This window comes from Leucoraja erinacea, chromosome 6, assembly GCF_028641065.1.
Source record: "Leucoraja erinacea ecotype New England chromosome 6, Leri_hhj_1, whole genome shotgun sequence".
In the NCBI taxonomy this organism is placed as follows: domain Eukaryota; kingdom Metazoa; phylum Chordata; class Chondrichthyes; order Rajiformes; family Rajidae; genus Leucoraja; species Leucoraja erinaceus.
In genome coordinates this window covers 14,495,470-14,508,718 of record NC_073382.1, presented here as the reverse complement: position 1 = coordinate 14,508,718, position 13,249 = coordinate 14,495,470, and the positions used below count along the sequence as shown (strand labels likewise).

The window sequence follows — 13,249 nt, the reverse complement described above, 5'->3', positions numbered from 1 at the left end:
TTTAACCACAGCTATAGTATTGTGTCGAGTTTTGTGCACTACACTTGAAGAGTGATGTAAAAGCGTTGGATAGGACAGAGAAGAGCTTTATCAAACTTATTCCAGGGATGAGGGATGTCAATTATTTTGATAGACAAGAGAAGCCTTGGAACATGCAAAGGTTGCAAGGAGATATATAACTGAGGCATTTAACATTATAGACATTGTAGATAGCGGTCCCATAAGTTCCAATACAACTCCCATAAGTTTCCAAAACAACTCCGACCCCAGGCGCATGTGGTAAGGAATCAAATCCATTGCCAATTACCAGAAAGTTAACACCCCCCGCCCCCCCCCCCCAGACAACGCCTCCCTTCATAGCAAAAGGATTTGAGTATAGGAGCAGGGAGGTTCTACTGCAGTTTGACAGGGTCTTGGTGAGACCAAACCTGGAGTATTGCGTACAGTTTGGTCTCCAAATCTGAGGAAAGACATTATTGCCATAGAGGGAGTGCAGAGAAGGTTCACCAGACTGATTCCTGGGATGTCAGGACTGTCTTATGAAGAAAGACTGGATAGACTTGGTTTATACTCTCTAGAATTTAGGAGATTGAGAGGGGATCTTATAGAAACTTACAAAATTCTTAAGGGTTTGGACAGGCTAGATACAGGAAGATTACTCCCGATGTTGGGGAAGTCCAGGACAAGGGGTCACAGAAGGATAAGGGGGAAATCCTTTAAAACCGAGATGAGAAGAACCTTTTTCACACAGAGAGTGGTGAATCTCTGGAACTCTGCCACAGAGGGTAGTCGAGGCCAGTTCATTGGCTATATTTAAGAGGGAGTTAGATGTGGCCCTTGTGGCTAAGGGGATCAGAGGGTATGGAGAGAAGGCAGGTACGGGATACTGAGTTGGATGATCAGCCATGATTATATTGAATGGCGGTGCAGGCTCGAAGGGCTGAATGGCCTACTCCTGCACCTAATTTCTATGTGTCTATGTTTCTTGACGAGCTAAACGATGCTCGCATTGACCGGGACAACAAAACTCCAGCCATCAAAGTTGCTCCACCCCCGAATGAACAACCCCTCAGTCTCTCCACCTCTGGTGTACAAGATGCACTGAGCAAGGTGAATGAGCACAAAGCTGCCGGCCCCGATGGCATCCCTGGGCGGGTGCTCAGGGCATATGCTGGACACCTATCCCTGGTCTTCACTGACATTTTCAATCTGTCACTGGCCCAGGGTGTTGTCCCCACTTGCCTCAAGACATCAACCATTGTGCCAGTGCCCAAACAATCAGCAACAGGGAGTCTCAACGATTTCCGCCCAGTGGCACTCACCCCTGTCATTGCAAAGTGCTTTGAGCGGCTGATCTTGGCTCACCTCCTCCCCCACACTGGACCCCCATCAGTTTGCCTACTGGACCAACAGGTCTACAGAGGACGCCATATCGGCGGCCCTACACTTTGCCCTGACCCACCTGGACAGCAATAACACCTACATCAGGTTGCTGTTCATTGATTTCAGCTCTGCCTTTAACACTGTCATCCCCGCCAGCTTGATCACCAAACTCAGCGGACTTGGCATCTCCACCTCCCTCTGCAGTTGGACACTGGATTTCCTCACCAACAGACCACAGTCTGTTAGGGTCAACAACCTCACCTCCTCCACAATAACACTGAACAGCGGCGGCCACAGGGCTGGTCCCTCAGCCCTCTCCTCTACTCTCTTCACCCATGACTGCATCCCTAAGAATGGCTCCAACGCCATCATTAAATTTGCCAACGACACCACGGTGGTAGGACTGATCAGTGACAACGACGAGTCAGCCTACAGGGAGGAGGTCCAGCACCTGACAACCTGGTGTGCCAACAATAACCTCGTCCTCAACTCCAAGAAGACGAAGGAAATTATTGTTGACTTCAGGAAGATCAGAGGGGGCAGACATACCCCCATCCATATAAACGGGACTGAGGTGGAGCGCGTCTCCAACTACAAATTCCTCGGGGTACGCATCTCGGAGGATCTGTCCTGGTCCCTCAACACCTCCAAGCTGATCAAAACGGCGCAGCAGCGCCTTTACTTCCTGAGGTGGCTCAAGAGAGCTCACCTGTCCCCCCAGATCCTGACCAACTTTTACCGCTGTACCATCGAAAGCATCCTGACCACCTGCTTCACGGTATGGTACAGCAGTTGCACCGGAGCAGACAGGAAGGCACTACAACAGGTGGTGAAAACCGCTCAGTAAATCATTGGTGCCCCGCTCCCTGCCATGGATGCCCTCCACAGAAAACGGTGTCTGAGACGGGCCGGGAAGATCATCAAAGACCCCACCCTAACCATGGACTGTTTGCCCTCCTCCCATCAGGGAGGCGGTACAGGAGCCTCAGGTCTCGTACTAGTAGGATGAGGAACAACTTCTACATCAAAACACTATCACATTGCTGAACTCGGCGTTCCGCCAATAGATTTCTCCAGTCTCTCCGTCCACATTGTTTGCTTACTCTGTATTTTTATTTCTATATTGCACTATTACTACGGACTGACGCTAAACTGCATTTCGTTGTACCCATACTTGTATTTGTGCAATGACATTAAAGTTGAATTGAATTGAATTGAATTGCATTGAATTGAAGTGGTGATGGTTAGGAGCTAGCTGGTATGGAATTAAGATGAATGGCAAAATGAACCAAAGGCGACATGACAAAAATACTTTAATACGCCAAGTCATTTGGTTCTGCAATGCCCTATCAAGGGTGTTTGTTGAACAGGTTTTAATGTGTTCAGAAGGGAGCTGGATAAACATCTAAAAGGAAGGAGATTCCTCCGGGTGCTCCGGTTTCCTCCCCCATTCCGAAGAAGTGTGAGTTTATTGGCCTCTGTAAATTTGTCTTTGTTATGTAGGCATGAATGAGAAAATGGAATAACATAGAACCAGAGTGAACATGGTCGACTTGGCCTTGGTGGGGCAAACAGCCCGTTTCAATGTTGTATCTCTAAAGTAAAGTAAATTACTGAACCATGGAAAGAGGTCACCGGTTGGGGCTGCCTCAATTTCTCTTGCACGGAGCTGGTACTGACTCAACAGGCACAATGGACTCCTTCTGTGCTGTAACCGTTCTGTGAATTTGTATTTGCATGATGCACTGTTAATTGTGTTGATGAATATTCATTGTAATAAATCCCTGTTGATAAATCTTCAGCAGAGCCAGGAATGAGGGGAGGAAACCCCAGTGGTTGAGAGCTTTAGTCTAAAGTCATCCGTTCCTTCTGAGTGTGCTACACATATAATATTTCAAGCTATCTCAAAGATTTATTTTGGATCAATCATGATCATAATGATTTTTGAAGCAGTATGAATTAGATCGGTGGCTTTAAAGTCAGAGGTTACTTTTATCTCATTCATTGAACAACATACCAATTACATTAAAGCTTGCCTCCCACTCAAACTTATTTAAATGTGCAAACAGATATAACCTTTTAATGTTCTGTCCTTTGTCACAACTCTCAGTGTGTTACACCAAAGAAAAGGTGCATTTATGCAAATTGTTGATGAGGCTTTAACATATTGAGTGGTGTAATTGCTTATTCATTGCTAAAAAGGGTGTTCTGGTTTGTATATTGCATTTCCACCTCCCATCGTCCCCACTCCCACCACCCACCTTCTGTTCTGACTTGCTATAAATTACACATTTCAACTTGTAAACTTGTTTATACTTCTTTATCCTCAAGAAAACAGTTTATATTGGTCATTGGATCTTCCACTGTAACACCAAGAGTTGCATTTGCGTAGTACCACTTACAACCCCAGGCTGTTCTAAAAGGTCTTCACAGCCGATGAAGTACTTAGAAGTGTAACACCTCAACCATTGTAGGAAATTACAAATCCAATGTATGCACCCTCAAATGGGAATGTGAGGTTTTGATTACATGCTTCATATTATTCAGGACAGTAACTCACTTGCTGTTCTCAGAATAAAGTATGAGATTTTATATATCCATTTTAGGTGGGGTTGGGAGTGTCCTTGGTTAACAAATTATCAGAAAGGTGGCACTTCCATTTAAGCAGTACTGGGAGTGTAGTCTAAACATCGTGTACAATTTGTGTGGGGTTTGAGACCCACAGTCTTCTGACTTTTTAGAAAATCTTAAGCACTGTTGTTTTGCCACGTGCATTACTGTGCACCAAATTTTATATCGGACCTGACAGCAATTGCACCGTCTTCCTTTATAACTGTTTTTGTCCATTAGGTATAGGCTTCATGTGTTTTGCGGTTTTTTATGTTACTGTGATATATTTGGTTCAATGCTATTTTATTGTCACATGTACAGGTACAGTGAAATCCCTATTTTAACATACAATTCAGTAAAAAGCTCACTATACTCAAGCACAATCATACTCTAGTACAAGAGCGTACAAATAGTAGATTACACTCAAGCAGTACACAATAGTTACCACATTTCGCAAGGCTGATGCTCCAAAGGGGGCCGCAGCCCTTGCACGGCCGAATGGAATTGAAGACCGGCAGATCGTTGCTTTAGGCAGAGCCTGCAGCTGAACTCGAGGTCCGGCGGATCGTGGCTGTGGAGAGAGCCCGCAGAACCAGACCCCCGCGGCCGAATGGGAGACTCGGCACATCACAGCGTGCAGGAGGAATTAATCGAGCTGGTTTCCTGCTCGTTAGACCCGGTTACCGCTGGCCTGGAAGGGGTAGGGGGAGGGCACTGTACAGGGCTGTCCTCATTCGCCGAAGACCAGATATCGGGAGGAAGGAGCCAGTGACGAGGAGTGAGGCCGGTCGGAGAGCAGAGGGCACCGGGCTCTGTCCTACAGTGCCCTCGTGGTCGGTTGCGGGAGGCACCCCCCCCCCGGGAACAAAGGTGGACGGGCGAGGAGAGGGACGTAGCGTCCAAGGAACAAGATGGTTGGATGCCTGCAACAGCGTCCTCGCAGTTAACCTCGCAGAAAAGATGGGCTAACATTTATCGTTAAAGAATAGTTAAAGGTGCACTTTAATGGTGGCTTCCATTAGTATATGACATTTACTAATAAACCATTACAAACCTATGTGTAGAAACCGTTACTGAGGGAAGATATATTACTAAAGTAAATCTATGACCTTAATTACCTCTGCAGGCTGCTGAAGGTGTCGCCTTCATTGGACCTGACACACATGCCATTCAAGCCATGGGTGACAAGATTCAAAGCAAGCTAATAGCCAAGAAGGCAAACGTCAACACCATCCCTGGTTATGATGGAGTGGTAAAGGTAAGAAAGCTGAACTCTTTGTTCAATTAGCCTCGCATAGATACAGATCCGTGTCATCCAGTTATCGAATAAACAGAATTATTGAGCACTGCAGGAGGCCATTCAGCCTGTCATGTCCAAATCAGTCCTTTGAACAAATTATCTATGTAGTCTAGCTTTTACGCTGTTTTCCTGTAGCATACAATGTATCGTTGAATTCTAAGCGTGTTTGAACATCTATACATCACTAAAGCTCTGATCTTGTTATCTTCCGGTTGCGCGGTCATTCTATTTGCTCAAAATCGTTACGCGATAGCGCTACGATTTTTTGCCAGCTTAATCGGCGTTCTCCTGCGCTGCGATTTCTCTTTCTCTCTCTCTTTCTCTTTTTCTTTCTCTTTCTCTTTCTCTTTCTCTTTCTCTTTCTCTTCTCTCTCTCTCTCTCTCTCTCTCTCTCTCTCTCTCTCTCTCTCTCTCTCTCTCTCTCTCTCTCTCTCTCTCTCTCTCTCTCTCTCTCTCTCTCTCTCTCTCTCTCTCTCTCTTTCTCTCTCTCTCTCTCTCTCTCTCTCTCTCTTCTCTCTCTCTCTCTCTTTCTCTCTCTCTCTCTCTCTCTCTCTCTCTCTCTCTCTCTCTCTCTCTCTCTCTCTCTCTCTCTCTCTCTCTCTCTCTCTCTCTCTCTCTCTCTCTCTCTCTCTCTCTCTCTCTCTCTCTCTCTCTCTCTCTCTCTCTCTCTCTCTCTCTCTCTCTCTCTCTCTCTCTCTCTCTCTCTCTCTCTCTCTCTCTCTCTCTCTCTCTCTCTCTCTCTCTCTCTCTCTCTCTCTCTCTCTCTCTCTCTCTCTCTCTCTTTCTCTCTCTCTCTTTTCTCTTCTCTCTCTCTCTCTCTCTCTCTCTTTCTCTCTCTCTCTCTCTCTCTCTCTCTCTCTCTCTCTCTTTCTCTCCCTCCTCCCTCTCCCCCTCTTTTCAGCATGAGGGCCACATTGTATATTTGGCACATTTGTACGGGCCATGGGGAAAAAAATGTCACACACACACACACACTCACACACACACTGATGTTGTTGTTCGTCCTTCGTAGTCGAAGAAGACCATGCCTTCAGTGTTTTTGTTTGTGAGTCCAGAGGTGACTGGTGAGACCAATCCTGGCCTGGAAGGCTCGCCGCATATGGGGCACAGGAAAGCTGAAGTGGCTTGAGCCTTGCGTTTCTTCTGAGCTTCTTCTCAGCTACACGCGCTCCTGTGGTGATCTTACTTCGTCCAGTTGGGCTGTACAGGTCCTGAAGTCATGACTTGCGCTTGACTTGGATTAAAGTAAGGGAGAGTTGCGCAAATCGTCAGCCTCACTCTCTCGTCCCGGCCTATCTGGATCCAGTGGCAAGACATAGTCAAGACGGCTGGCGATAGGTCAGGATGCAGTGGATGGCCAACAGTGTTATGCGTGAACATTGTCCCCTAATTGCGCTACCACCCTGCACTACGTGACTTTGCAACACAGGAGCAGCGGCACAGTGGTGCAGCGGTAGAGTCGCTGCCTCACAGAGCCAGAGACCCGGGTTCCATCCTGACTACAGGTGCTGTCGGTACGGAGTTTGTACCTGCGTGGGTTTTCTCCGGGTGCTCTTGTTTCCTCCCACACTCCAAGTTTCCAGGTTATTTGAATTTGTCCTGAGTGTGTGTAGGATGGTGCTAGTGCTTACGGGCATCGCCTCGCTGGGCCGAAGGGCTTGTTTCCGTGCTGCATCTCTAAAGCTGCGCTAGAACCCGCTAAATACCCTGCCGCACGGAACGTGTTAAGAGACACACACACACACATTACAATGGGTTTTACCCTAACAACTTGCACATCTTTTGGAATGTGGGAGGAAACACACTCTGTCAAATGGAGATCAACCGCAGAGCACGGGAGGATAATGACCAGGCTGTTGTAGTTATGGAGAGATGCAGGGAGATGAAAACATGATTTTGGACGGTGTTTAGAATTAGGATGGTATATATATCTTTACCAGTGGCAGGAGATTCAGTAATCATAAGTTACTGAAATAATATAATTGTCAAAAAACAGCTGGGATTGTGGACAAAATGATTTTACACATTGCAGTTTATAATCAGCAAAGTAAATGTTGAAAGGACGGCAGAAATATTGGTTATTGAGAGAAAAATATGTACTAGGCCTTTGGTGACAAACTGGGAGTATGGGAAATATGGAATCAGGGTAATTAGAGAGTTCAGGTAAGAGGCATGGGCATGATGGGCTGAATGTGCTCTTGTAGTTTATATTACTACTCGACTAAGTGGGACCAGTTGGGTCTCAGTTACACAGGAGGCCTGGTCCCCCAACGCAACCCATTCCCCAATGCAATAGAAACATAGAAACATAGTAAATAGGTGCAGGAGTAGGGCATTCGGCCCTTCGAGCCTGCACCGCCATTCAATATGATCATGGCTGATCATCCAACTCAGTATCCTGTACCTGCCTTCTCTCCGTACCCCCTAATCCCTTTAGCCACAAGGGCCACATCCAACTCCCTCTTAAATATAGCCAATGAACTGGCCTCAACTACCTTCTGTGGCAGAGAATTCCAGAGATTCACCAATCTCTGTGTGAAAAATGTTTTCCTCATCTCGGTCCTAAAAGATTTCCCCCTTATCCTTAAACTGTGACCCCTTGTTCTGGACTTCCCCAACATCGGGAATAATCTTCCTGCATCTAACCTGTCCAAACCCCTTAAGAATTTTGTAAGTTTCTATAAGATCCCCCCTCAATCTTCTAAATTCTAGCGAGTACAAACCGAGTCTATCCAGTCTTTCTTCATATGAAAGTCCTGACATCCCAGGAATCAGTCTGGTGAACCTTCTCTGTACTCCCTCTATGGCAAGAATGTCCTTCCTCAGATTAGGAGACCAAAACTGTACGCAATACTCCAGGTGTGGTCTCACCAAGACCCTGTACAACTGCAGTAGAACCTCCCTGCTCCTTTACTCAAATCCTTTTGCTATGAATGCTAACATACCATTCGCCTTCTTCACTGCCTGCCGCACCTGCATGCCTACTATTAATGAATGGTGTACCATGACACCCAGGTCTCTTTGCATCTCCCCCTTTCCTAATCGGCCACCATTCAGATATAAGTCTACTTTCCTGTTTTTGCCACCAAAGTGGGTAACCTCACATTTATCCACATTATACTGAATCTGCCATGCATTTGCCCACTCACCCAGCCTATCCAAGTCACCTTGCAGCCTCCTAGCATCCTCCTCACAGCTAACACTGCCCCCCAGCTTCGTGTAATCCGCAAATTTGGAGATATTGCCTTCAATTCCCTCGTCCAAATCATTAATATATATTGTAAATAGCTGGGGTCCCAGCACTGAGCCTTGCGGTACCCCACTAGTCACTGCCTGCCATTGTGAAAAGGACCCATTTACTCCTACTCTTTGCTTCCTGTCTGCCAGCCAGTTCTCTATCCACATCAATACTGAACCCCCAATACCGTGTGCTTTAAGTTTGTATACTAATCTCTTATGTGGAACCTTGTCGAAAGCTTTCTGAAAGTTCAGATATAACACATCCACTGGTTCTCCCTTATCCACTCTACTAGTTACATCCTCGAAAAATTCTATAAGATTCGTCAGACATGATTTACCTTTCATAAATCCATGCTCTTTGTCCAATGATTTCACCACTTTCAAATGTGCTGCTATCCCATCTTTAATAACTGATTCTAGCAGTTTCCCCACTACCGACGTTAGACTAACTGGTCTGTAATTCCCCGTTTTTGCTCTCTCTCCCTTTTTAAAAAGTGTGGTTACATTAGCTACCCTCCAATCCTCAGGAACTACTCCAGAATCTAAAGAGTTTTGAAAAATTATCACTAATGCATCCACTATTTCTGGGGCTACTTCCTTAAGTACTCTGGGATGCAGCCTATCTGGCCTTGGGGATTTATCGGCCTTTAATTCATTCAATTTATCTAACACCACTTCCCGGCTAACCTGGATTTCACTCAGTTCCTCCATCTCATTTGACCCCCGGTCCCCTGTTATTTCCGGCAGATTATTTATGTCTTACTTAGTGAAGACAGAACCAAAGTAGTTATTCAATTGGTCTGCCATGTCCTTGTTCCCCATGATCAATCACCTGTTTCTGACTGCAAGGGACCTACATTTGTTTTAACTAATCTTTTTTCTCTTCACATGTCTATAAAAAGCTTTTGCAGTCAGTTTTTATGTTCCCTGCCAGTTTTCTTTCATAATCTATTTTCCCTTTCCTAATTAAGCCCTTCGTCCTCCTCTGCTGGACTCTGAATTTCTCCCAGTTCTCTGGTAGGCTGCTTTTTCTGGCTAATTTGTACGCTTCATCTTTTGTTTTGATACTATCCCTGATTTCCCTTGTTATCTACGGATGCACTACCTTCCCTGATTTATTTTTTTGCCAAACTGGGATGAACAATTGTTGTAGTTCATCCATGCAGTCTTTAAATGCCTTCCATTGCATATCTACCGTCAACCCATTAAGAATCAATTGCCAGTCTATCTTGACCAATTCACATCTCATACCCTCAAAGTTACCTTTCTTTAAGCTCAGGACCCTTGTTTCTGAATTAACAATGTCACTCTCCATCCTAATGAAGAACTCAACCATATTATGGTCACTCTTGCCCAAGGGGCCACGCACAACAAGACTGCTAACTAACCCTTCCTCATTACTCAATACCCAGTCTAGAATAGCCTGCTCTCTCGTTGGTTCCTCTACATGTTGGTTTAGAAAACTATCCCGCATACATTCCAAGAAATCCTCTTCCTCAGCACCCTTGCCAATTTGATTCACCCAATCTATATGTAGGTTGAAGTCACCCATTATAACTGTTTTACCTTTGTTGCACGCATTTCTAATTTCCTGTTTGATGCCATCCCCAACTCCACTACTACTGTTAGGTGGCCTGTACACAACTCCCACTAGCGTATTCTGCCCCTTAGTGTTTCGCAGCTCTACCCATATCGATTCCACATCCTCCAAGCTAATGTCCTTCCTTTCTATTGCGTTAATCTGCTCTCTAACCAGCAACGCTACCCCACCTCATTTCCCTTTCTGACTATCCCTCCTGAATTTTGAATATCCCTGGATGTTCTGCTCCCAGCCTTGGTCACCCTGGAGCCATGTCTCCGTGATCCCAACTATATCATATATTCCACCACTCACTCATAGCCCCTAACTGTGCTGGCGCGGCTCATTTCCCCTCATCCCCGAGCACTCCCTCCCCCTCCTCTTCATGTGTGGGAGGGGGGTGTGTGTGGGTGGGGGGGGGGGGGGGGGTGTGGGGGGGTGTGGGGGTGGGGGAGGGGTGTGGGTGGGTGGGTGTGGGGGGGTGTGTGGGGGGGGGTGTGTGGGTGGGGGGGGTGTGTGGGGGGCAGGGGGTTGTTGTGGGGGCGGTTGGGGTGGGGGGTTGAGGGGGCGAGGGGTGGTTTGTGGAGGCGGGAAATATGTGGACAAGGATGTTGTAGGGGGGGTGGGGGGGGGGGGGGGAGGCATGTGGGTGGGGGGGGGGGAAAGGAACCAGTGAGGACCAGAGGGGTAGTGGCTGGAATTGGCGGTGCGATGGGGACTCACAGCGGGCGCTGGTCACTGGTCGCTCTCCTTCGCCAGGATCAGGGTCTCCGCTTTCCGTTTGGTTGACATCTCTGACTCCGGGGTGGGCTGGGTCTCTGACTCCAACTATGGGCCGGGCTGGGTCTCCCACGCTGGACTGTGCTGGGTTGCTTTGCTTGGGGCTGGGCTGCTTGGGGTCCCTCCAATCATTGTGTCCGGTTGGAAACCTCCGCCGGCCTTCTTCAGCTCCAGTAAAGACGGGATGGCGCAGGAAGGGGCGGACCGTCACGTTGAGTGATGGGAAGAGACTAATCCGTGCGGCGCTGAACAGCAGGAGAAGTGATCGATTTTAAAGATTTTTTAAACCTCGTTAACTTTTACGACATTCAACCGATCGGAATAAAACGGTGCAATGCCAGCACAGGAGAACATTGAGTGAACTGGCGAAATATCGTATCGCTATCGCGATTTTTATCAAAGAGAAAAAACGCACAAACTGGAAGATAACATGATCAGAGTTTTAGTTATGTATATATAGCAGAGTCAAACTGGCATGTTGCAATGTTGAACTGTTGTTATGTCTTGCCAAAAGAGAAGTTTAATCCTTTACCTATGGTAAAATTTCTGCATTTCCTCTTGGATGTTTAACACATCAACACTTTTTCTGCCTATCTGGAGCTCATTCAAACAAGTGAAACATTGCTTATTTAACCAGAATGTCAATGTAAAGTTGCAAATTAAAACTGTAAGGACAATGCAAAGTGTCTCCACTTAACTATAAATGGTGGTACAACATCAGCCTTTACTCTTCATGCATTGAGTTCAAGAGGCTCTAATTGTCTGCATTTGACTGGTTTAACACTTCCTGACAGAGTGGCTATTAAGGCAAAGTATTCTCGCATAACTGTCATCAGGTTGAACAAAGGCACTTGAAACTCAATGTGTGGAAACCACAAACATGCCTAAATTACTCCTTTGATTCTTTCTTTGGTTCTTTCTGCTAAAAATGATGGACGGTATTTCGTTTTTGTGGAACCAAAGGTAGCCGGTGAGTTTAGTGAGCCCAGGTCTTATTAAAACAAATTTTGTTTTACCCTGAAGATAATTATTCTTTGGAAAAAATACCATTTAACAATCACGGCTATTGCAAAAACATAAGATCTTAAACAGATACTCCTTTCAGATTTGCTTTGAGCTTAACAAGCGCTGATTTGTGGAGCAGACAAACTAATGAAAGGAAATTAAATTTTTTGCCAACTTCCCCACCCCCACCCCACGCTTCCTTGCTGCTGCTTCACATATATTCAATATATGTTTTTATAAAGGATTTTCAGTTTTGGTCCTATGCAATCTTTACTTTTGCTTTACAGATTATTTTGTCAAAGACTAATAATCATCAGCTGTTATCTAGTTGTTAAAGGATAGTGTGCGCTCAGCTTTAAAAACTATCGAGTTTCATTTTAATGTTTCATAAGTCAACCCCTGTAGCTTGAGCCACATATAGCAGCAGTTGGTGGTTCCCAGACATTACTCTCTTCCATGATCCTTTCCAACTTTTTGCTGCTCTGGTGTTTTTTTTTCTTCCTAATAAAAATGCAATCCAGAATTTCCTTCAGAAATGTGCAAAACCCAGTTAATAAAGACAGAAACACTTTGTCTAGAATGTTAGAGTTCTCGTTTTTTTTTTCATTTAATATTGAAGCAACGCAAGAATACAGTTGTATTTTTTGTTTTCATACCCCTGTGGTGAGCAAACAATAAAACAAAACACGATTTTATGCAGTTAATATGGATTTTTATTTTGCTGCTTTCTTATAATGGTTGTGTAATTTTACGTAGATGTTAATATTCGACCAAAATGAGAACATGAAAGCAAGAGACTGTTTTAGGGGTGGGATGTGTTGGAAGGTGGGTGGGGGGAGGAAAACAATTAAATTGCTGACGTGCAAACCAGCAGTATGCCAACTTGGTCGTATGGACAAGGTGGGCCGAAGGGCCTGTTTCCATGCTGTACAGCTCTATAAATTCATGACTGATAATGGCTTCAAGTATGATTTCTCGTCTGAATTTATTTGTCTTTGATGACTGAGACTCTTCGGGACCCTATAAACACATGGGTTAGTTATAACCGTGGATAGTTCTCTCCCCCTACTGTCAGTTAAAAGGACTACACAGTATTTGCAGATGTTAAAATTGTTAAAAACTTAAATAGTCAGATAATGGAAAGACTGATTTACATTTTATAACTACGACCTATTAAATTTGATATTTTTCAATCTGAAAAATCATATCTTTGCTAAAGTTACTGTCATTTATTTCCTTAGTTTACAGTATTCATTAGAATTGAAATCAGAAATCTGTTGTTTATACAAAATTAGAAGGAACTATTAAACTGAATGCACAAATTATCTCATAAATATTAAAAAATAATATTT

At 45.1% G+C, this 13,249-nt stretch overlaps 1 protein-coding gene across 1 annotated transcript in view; it reads left to right on the top strand.

The window, feature by feature from the left end:
* The window catches only part of pcca (propionyl-CoA carboxylase subunit alpha), a 426,732-nt gene that overhangs the window by 149,253 nt on the left and 264,230 nt on the right, over positions 1-13,249 (top strand). Inside the window, exon 7 of the mRNA XM_055636654.1 lies at positions 5,120-5,251. Within this exon, the coding sequence (XP_055492629.1) occupies positions 5,120-5,251 (132 nt within the window). The remainder of the gene's footprint in view (positions 1-5,119; positions 5,252-13,249) is intronic.